The sequence below is a fragment of the Coregonus clupeaformis genome, unplaced genomic scaffold (genome assembly GCF_020615455.1).
Source record: "Coregonus clupeaformis isolate EN_2021a unplaced genomic scaffold, ASM2061545v1 scaf1878, whole genome shotgun sequence".
Taxonomy (NCBI): Eukaryota; Metazoa; Chordata; class Actinopteri; order Salmoniformes; family Salmonidae; genus Coregonus; species Coregonus clupeaformis.
The window spans coordinates 17,501-26,242 of NW_025535332.1; the positions used below are offsets into that span (position 1 = coordinate 17,501).

The 8,742-nt window shown below is 42.6% G+C and overlaps 1 protein-coding gene and 1 long non-coding RNA gene across 2 annotated transcripts; both read right to left on the minus strand.

Moving 5' to 3' along the window:
* Positions 1-3,329: 3,329 nt before the first annotated feature.
* Positions 3,330-4,128, minus strand: LOC121559953. Its single transcript, XR_006659899.1, has 4 exons — positions 4,041-4,128; positions 3,785-3,875; positions 3,510-3,676; positions 3,330-3,387 (listed from the first exon to the last, which is right to left on the minus strand). It is a non-coding gene; the product is annotated as an uncharacterized LOC121559953 (long non-coding RNA).
* Positions 4,129-6,147: 2,019 nt separating this feature from the next.
* On the minus strand, positions 6,148-7,016 carry LOC121560455 (N-lysine methyltransferase KMT5A-like). Its single transcript, XM_041873444.2, has 2 exons — positions 6,936-7,016; positions 6,148-6,758 (listed from the first exon to the last, which is right to left on the minus strand). The coding sequence occupies exons 1-2, from the start codon at positions 6,955-6,957 to the stop codon at positions 6,148-6,150; spliced, it is 633 nt and encodes a 210-aa protein (XP_041729378.1). The 5' UTR covers positions 6,958-7,016.
* Positions 7,017-8,742: the final 1,726 nt, after the last annotated feature.

Sequence of the window (8,742 nt, forward strand, 5' to 3'; positions counted from 1 at the left end):
TGAACCAAACTAAGTTAAGGAACACAAAAGAATAGAGTGGATATAGGTGCTAAATGAAGCTACCAAGTTGAAAAAACACCATTATTTCAGGACATAAACCTCTGAAAAGTCAAACCAACAATAAACCTAGTTGGCAGCTGCATTGTGTTCACACTCTGAGAAGGTTTTGAAATGGACTATTTCCTAAGTAATTACACTCTGATAAATAACAGAGAGAAATTAATTAAGATTATTGTTTTACCAACATTCACAGACACAATGGATTAAGATTATTGTCTGTGAATGTTGGTTAAAAAAAAATAAGACAAGACAGTGCAGGTTCAACACTTGTAATATAAGTGACACAGACCAAATCCAAACCTTAAAAAAAGCACAACATAATAAATTACTCAAAAACATGTTTTATTAAACTGAGCAAACCTTGGAACATTATAAAGAATCACACCAACATGGAAAATAGATTAGACAGTTTGAATAAATTACACACATTTTATGATCTGAACAAGCACACTAAAATAGAAAACCACACAACACAAAATCAGAACAGTGTAAATGTGAGAGTCTTTAAGAGTCTTGGTAAGAGGTGCTGCTGTTTCCTTCCTCCCCTTGTTGAGTCTTGAAGTGGGTCGGCTCCCCTTCCTTCTGGCTGACAGAGGGCTCCCCTCTTTCCTTGTGAACCTTCTCATCCAGCTTCCTCCTCCTTGAGGCAATGGCTTTTTGAGTCGGTCTTCATTTGAATTCAGCTGCTGCATACCTTGCATCGTGACAATGGGGGAGGTGAGGGGCGACTTGCTCTTCAATTTGATGGGTGAGACTAGCAGGGGGCTGACGGCGACCACCATGCGGCGCCTGAGGATGAGCTGCTTCTTGCTCGGGGTATGGTACTGCTCCAGCTCAGGCATGGTCAACTTGGAGGGTGTCTTCAGGCACAGCAAACACAAAAGAGAACATACAGTGGGGAAAAAAAGTATTTAGTCAGCCACCAATTGTGCAAGTTCTCCCACTTAAAAAGATGAGAGAGGACTGTAATTTTCATCAAAGGTACACGTCAACTATGACAGACAAATTTAGGAAAAAAAATCCAGAAAATCACATTGTAGGATTTTTCATGAATTTATTTGCAAATTATGGTGGAAAATAAGTATTTGGTCACCTACAAACAAGCAAGATTTCTGGCTCTCACAGACCTGTAACTTCTTCTTTAAGAGGCTCCTCTGTCCTCCACTCGTTACCTGTATTAATGGCACCTGTTTGAACTTGTTATCAGTATAAAAGACACCTGTCCACAACCTCAAACAGTCACACTCCAAACTCCACTATGGCCAAGACCAAAGAGCTGTCAAAGGACACCAGAAACAAAATTGTAGACCTGCACCAGGCTGGGAAGACTGAATCTGCAATAGGTAAGCAGCTTGGTTTGAAGAAATCAACTGTGGGAGCAATTATTAGGAAATGGAAGACATACAAGACCACTGATAATCTCCCTCGATCTGGGGCTCCACGCAAGTTCTCACCCCGTGGGGTCAAAATGATCACAAGAACGGTGAGTAAAATCCCAGAACCACACGGGGGGACCTAGTGAATGACCTGCAGAGAGCTGGGACCAAAGTAACAAAGCCTACCATCAGTAACACACTACGCCGCCAGGGACTCAAATCCTGCAGTGCCAGACGTGTCCCCCCTGCTTAAGCCAGTACATGTCCAGGCCCATCTGAAGTTTGCTAGAGTGCATTTGGATGATCCAGAAGAGGATTGGGAGAATGTCATATGGTCAGATGAAACCAAAATAGAACTTTTTGGTAAAAACTCAACTCGTCGTGTTTGGAGGACAAAGAATGCTGAGTTGCATCCAAAGAACACCATACCTACTGTGAAGCATGGGGGTGGAAACATCATGCTTTGGGGCTGTTTTTCTGCAAAGGGACCAGGACGACTGATCCGTGTAAAGGAAAGAATGAATGGGGCCATGTATCGTGAGATTTTGAGTGAAAACCTCCTTCCATCAGCAAGGGCATTGAAGATAAAACGTGGCTGGGTCTTTCAGCATGACAATGATCCCAAACACACCGCCCGGGCAACGAAGGAGTGGCTTCGTAAGAAGCATTTCAAGGTCCTGGAGTGGCCTAGCCAGTCTCCAGATCTCAACCCCATAGAAAATCTTTGGAGGGAGTTGAAAGTCCGTGTTGCCCAGCGACAGCCCCAAAACATCACTGCTCTAGAGGAGATCTGCATGGAGGAATGGGCCAGAATACCAGCAACAGTGTGTGAAAACCTTGTGAAGACTTACAGAAAACGTTTGACCTGTGTCATTGCCAACAAAGGGTATATAACAATGTTTTGAGAAACTTTTGTTATTGACCAAATACTTATTTTCCACCATAATTTGCAAATAAATTCATAAAAAATCCTACAATGTGATTTTCATGATTTTTTTTTCTGATTTTGTCTGTCATAGTTGACGTGTACCTATGATGAAAATTACAGGCCTCTCTCATCTTTTTACGTGGGAGAACTTGCACAATTGGTGGCTGACTAAATACTTTCTTCCCCCACTGTATATATATATTAAAAAATGCACGTTTGACTGTTACATGGTGTACAAGCACATTTGGTAATCTAATGTGTGGTGTCGGAATAGCTGATCTTACCACAGGTTGTCTGGCCGTCCGTTCCTCATCCTCGACCTCTTCCTCCTCCGAGTCCCTGGAGGATGGGCCAGACTCCTGGTACATCACCTTGGTCTCTTCGGGGGTGGTGCTCCCCTCGGAGAGGGAGTCCTCCTCTCTTGCCTTCCGCTTTCTTTTTGAAGAGGTGGAGGCCTGGTTCTCGGTGGTGACAGAGGTATCTTCTTCCTTTAATGCTGCCTCGAAGACTGCCCTGGTTTCACTGGCTTGGGACAGATTTAAATTGATGGCATAAAATGTATCTGCGGTCTGGATGTCGTGGCACATGAAGTTGGCCACCCTTTCCCTGTCAGCCTTCGGGAGCATGTTTTTGACCTGTAAGACACAAGCAAAAAAAGACACACACACACACACAGACACAAATAAATAAAAATAATTGATATTATTTCAGACAACAGTGGAATAGGATCTTACAATACTTCTATTCATATCTAATCTGACTTACATGAGTGACAATGGAGGTCCGCAGGTCAGTGAAGGTAGGAGTTTCAGGCAGACCCATCTCCTTCCACACCTCCCTCAGGTAGGCAGGCAGGTTCTTGAGCTGAGTGCTTGTAGAATTAAAAAAAAAAAAGTGCTGGGACTTCTTTCCCCCTGGGAGGCAGTGCTTGAATTTGAGGAAGTCTGAAAACCAAGTGTACTCTTCCTTTGTCAGCGACATCTGGACCATGCCATGGTCTCTATTCGTTTTGTGTTCCTCCACCTATTAGAAATTGAACAGAAAAAACACACAAATGACGCAAAGGCGACTGCAATTGTTTCCAAAAACAACCAACCAACCAAACAAACAAATAAACACATTCAGGTGTACGTTTATAGACTTACACTGATCAGATACATCCCAGACTGGTCACATTTAGCCTCCTCCACCTCCTCCACCAACATGTTCTTATCCAGGCCCGGTCTATGGCCGTCTATGGAGGTAAAGTAGGCCCACAGGTCTCCATAAAACTGGTACTGATTTTTCTGTGTCCTTGTTTCTTCCAAGGTTTCTGTGGGGACATGAAAATAATAACAGGCATCTTTACACTGCACTCTATACATGTCTGACGTTTATAAGTGTGTAATAACAGTGACATCACAGATTTAGAAAGACGTACTCAGCACTTCTGGGATCTTGGCCTTGGCAAGAGACTGGCACTCCAGCAGGGTCTTTCTGGAAACCACCTTGGCTTCCTTGCTGTCTTTCACCTTTACACACACACACACACACACACACACACACACACACACACACACACACACACACACACACACACACACACACACACACACACACACACACACAAATCATACAATCAATTACTGCATTGTTAATGAACGCTGATGAGACTAAAAAGAAAGAACTCTGCTTACCCCCTTATTTTGTCATGGTTAATCAGGAAAATGAGATTGGATTGGTAGGTCTCATCCTTCGCCATGTAGTTCAAAAATTGCGTCACCCTTTTTGATCTTTCCGGCACAATTTTCCCTTAGTTTATAATTTGGATTGGGGGCCCTCACAGGTCTTCCTGAATCCCCAAGAAACACACCTGTCAAAGAAACATAACATTTTAGACAGGAATTACAATCTCATGAGGCAACATGAATCAGTCAGGCTGTTAAAAAAAAAAAAAGAACGTTTCAAACACTTGCCACTATTTAAAGAAACAGTACTTACTAATGGCAGAGCCCGGGAAGATAAGTTTGCTGCCAGATCCGGACGCTGTAGCCTCCTCTGTCTGGTCCCCTGAACCTGTCACTTGGTCCAGCTGCAGCTCCTCTTGGGCTGTGTCTGCCTCGGCCTGAAAGCTGAGGGACCTCTATGCCGACCTCTCCTTTGCCGGACTCACCCTGAGAATCCCCATCTGCCTTTTCAGTAGCTGGTACCTCTTCCTCACTCTATGCAGCTCAGAGATCAGCTTCAGGTTGTCCTCTCTAATGGATTGGATGGTCTCACTTTTCTTGGTCAGGGCCTCATCCCTCTCTTTCACAGCTTTCTGCAGCCTCAAAAGTGGTGCTTGGCAGTGGCAGTAATCATATGTGCAGCCCTCTTCCTCCTCTTCCTCTGCAAAAGCATCTAAAAAAGTTATCCTCCTCTTCTTCTTGCCTCGCAGTCTCCACAATATCAAAATCGGTGGCCACTGGGATGGCAGGGACCGACGCCCTCAATGCCGCCAGCCTCTCCATTGTCAGACGTCTCTTCACCTCCTCTAAAGCCCGTCTCCTCTGTGCTCTGTTGAGCTCTGTATGGGAGTCCATATGCCGGTCCAGCCTGCTGACATGGGTGGAGCATCCTGTCACTGGACACCGCTCCTGCCTGATATTGACACGGCCCCACTACCAATTACAAAGGAGAATCCTCTCCTCAGTGTTCCGAACGTTGTGTACTTGCCTAAGGTGCTGACTGAAGCCAACCACAACCTTAAAGCAAAGTGGACATGAACGAAATAGAGAACGCACTGGAGCCATCTATATTATTGAAAAGTGAAATAACAGTAAATAAAAACCTTTACACAATCACTTCAGCTATCCAGGAAGTACAATGCTCCAGGCTGCTTAGTTGCTGCTTATAAACACATCTGAGACCACTCCCTCCACCCCTCCCATGCTGTCAGCCTCTAGTCAAATACATTCTATTTCCACAACACACTCCTCCCACTAAAACACACCTCCAACTCTCACCTTGCTGTCAGCTCACAGTCAAATTCAGTCTTTTACCATTACATCAATTCATCATTCAGTCAATTCCATACCGGTTACAAAAATGTACACTATGGCTTTAAGTAATAAAGTCCACTACTGGGATACTCTACTGTACAAATACATTTCAAATGTTCTGTCCTTTGACTGTTTTTGATGAACTGATCAATGGGATGGCTGACTTGACTGCTTTCCCATGGCAATTAGTTACAATGGAATTTGACATAATATTTCTTGTTAAAACTTCCCGTTTAAGATATGAAGGGGACCATGTACTGTATTCATATTGATATCTGTAGAGCTACAGGTGACCCTGAACATGTGGCAAAAAGGAATTTTGCTAATTGAATACACAGGAGCAGAGTTAGAGCATAACCTTTAAACCAATGTTGTCAAAAAGGGCAACAACTCGGATGGGTTAAACTGAATGAACTGCCACACGAAGCTAGAATAACTCTGTGGCTTGTCCACCCCAACCTCCCCCAGATTACAATGGCCTGACAACACCTGATACATTTTTTAGCAAGATGGCATCTGCCAAAAGTGTGTTGAATAAACAAGGATGAAAATAAAAACAACATGCAGGTTTTCTTTTAAATGTGTTTTTTATTTTAAAGTGCAGATACCCAAAACTGAAATTTAAGTTGAACATGCATGGCTAAATATATTACCAAAATTACAGATGTACATTTTAAAAAGGGGGTTTAAGGATATTTTTGAGTCCCATCAGCTATTGGTGATTTCGTTCTGACTGGCCTAGCTGTCAAGCCATTCCAAAATCTTATCCTTCTCCACCAAAATATTTTCTTGACACCCCATAGTCAAACAACAGTTCTTCCTGCACCGGAATGTCTCGTTGGGCAATGAAAAGGATGACGTTCCACACTTTGCCATCCTCTTCAAGTTGCTGAAGCTGAGCTTTAATGTTGCTTCTCTTTCTGGAGTGGTTGATCCTCCGTCCAAGTGTGTCCTTCTCTGGGTGGCAAGGGCAGGGCACAGTCTTGGCATCTATGCAGCACGTTTTCCCTGATACATCCCTGTAGAAATATAGGTACCCCATCTCGTCTTCATCTGTTGCTGCCAAAAGTTCTTTCCCCTGCTTCCCTGAGAGTGGGAGACCGTGGTAGTCACAGACGACTTCCCCTTCAGCAAATTTCCGTGTTGTCATGACCTTTCTTCCTTTGACAGGGTCATTGGAAATGTACAATCCTCTCCACTTCTGGGACTTCACCAGTTTCATAATTGCTTTGTTTTCATTTTTTGTGTCAATGTTGGTTGAAGGTTGCCAGTAACGAAGGACATCCTCCACCTTCACTTTGTTCTTCTCCCAGTTCTGCCGTTTAATGTATTTCTCTGCTTTTCTGGCAGTGGGTTCTCTTCTGGGGAAGTGAGCTGTAACAATGCAAAGACAAAAATACATGTGTTATTATTAATGTCATTTACTCAATAGCAGAAGCCCTTATCCAGGACTACTTACAGTCGTAGTTATGTGACTAAATCAAGTACATTCTCGTAATACCTAATATGTTAAAATTGTATTCAGTCTATTGTATTTTAGCTGCATCTTACCGATCACATAATCCCGTCTCATTTTCTCTTGCTGGTTTCTCCACTTGTCATAGCAGTGTCTCTCATGCCTTCTTGCAATCAGTAGTCTGTCCTTCTTTTTGATTGATTGTCCATCAATTGTGACAGGGAAGCTTTGATAGAAGAGGTTCAAGGCCTGTGCCTCATCCAACGTTTGGCTGCTGGACAATGCTCGTGTTCTACATCTTGTGCTTGCGGAGGAGGGGCCTGCAGTCTCATTACTTGAAAAAAGGGAAAATAACAAAAACGTGTTAGCCAGATGTAACAACTTTACAAGACATTGTAAAGGGTCATTTATATAATGAGTATAAATACTTACTCAGATTCACTGGACATGGCAACTTTGGAGATCAGCTTCATTCCCATGCAGACATTGAGTGGTGTCTTCATGCGGTAGTGCCTGTCAGCTGTAGCAGTTGTATGGGCCAAGTAGTCAGCAACAAGTGTCTTCTCTGCATCCGTGAAGTTGGCTTTGGTATGTGTCTCAAAAATGTGCCTTGCTACCTGGCTGGTGATGTTGGGGAGTTTGTATCTGATGAAAGAACAAGAATAATCCGTTTTGGTTTTAGAAAACTGTACTGTCATAAAAGTATTGTGTAATGATAAAAAACAGTGTTGATCTTAACAGTGTTCGACTTACTTGGCATGAAACCTTTGTAGGTCATTGGAAGGGTTGTAGATGGCTCTTCCAACTGTGGAAATGAAGAATCTCTCATCTTCTTCCACGTCATCACAGTTTTCAAGAAAAGCTGGTCGAACGTGTCGGTAGTACGTATCCAACCACTGAAAATGTAGACAAAAAAAACATATGCACTCCTTCCTTGAGAGCCATTCGTTCAGCTACAATAACAAATGTGACATATCAATAAAACATATGCCAAAAAAAAGCAAATACGATTCAACATTATAGCAATTAAATGACATTAGTTAACTTACGGTCATATTTTTTACAACTCCAGCCCTTTGGAGATGTTTCAGCATGAGCAGAGACTCCAGGTAGTACAGCATGAGCAGTTGTTCTGATTCATCCAAAGATTCTTCACTCATGGCCTTCCCAATGACACCCAGAAAGTCTTTCTTGGCCACCTCCAAGACTGCCACACATTCTTTTTGGTGTCTTTGCAACTGTCATCATCTGTGTGTACCTGCAGAAAAACAATAATACATTAATGATTTGAGAAGCGACAACAATATACACTTAAAATGTTAACTACATTTCCGTGAGGATCAATTTAAATATATACACCTTTTCCTGGTAATTTCTGAGACACCTGCTTGCTCATGGACTTCTGTAAGTCATTCAGGCAGTCCTGGAAATGCTTGCATTGCTCATACAAGTTCCTTTCTGTCTGGATGAGGTTTGTTAACGTCGTGATGTAGCGAAGAAACCTCTTCAGATTCTTCATGTAGTTTGCAATTGTTTGCTTCTTCTGTCCAATGTTTGCAAGCTTGGTAAAAAAGGACCTGCTTTGCTCCAATTTATTGACAAAATCCAGGGAAGGTTTGGTGGAGTCCATGTAAAACAAAAACCTAGACACATTTGCAACCTGTACATGAAAATGAAAATAATGTTAGTTGCATAGTTAATAACTACTTTGTAATTAAGTAATTCTCATTAAAATATTTCAACAGTTAAATTAAAGTAAAATTGCTGTACATACCTCCTGTTTGAAATTGGGAATGTTGTGGTCATCGCGGAGATATTTGGCAAATCCAGCCAGCAGATCACAATCCAGAGGGTGCTTTTGGTACAAACCACTCATTTGCATTGCCTTTCTCAGTTTGTTGT

Excerpts from the sequence above, each read along its gene's own strand:
- LOC121560455 (XM_041873444.2), bottom strand. The coding sequence starts at position 6,957 with ATGAGACGGGATTATGTGATCG. Across the intron at positions 6,759-6,935 it reads GAGACGGGATTATGTGATCG|CTCACTTCCCCAGAAGAGAA; the intron begins GTAAGATGCAGC and ends GCATTGTTACAG.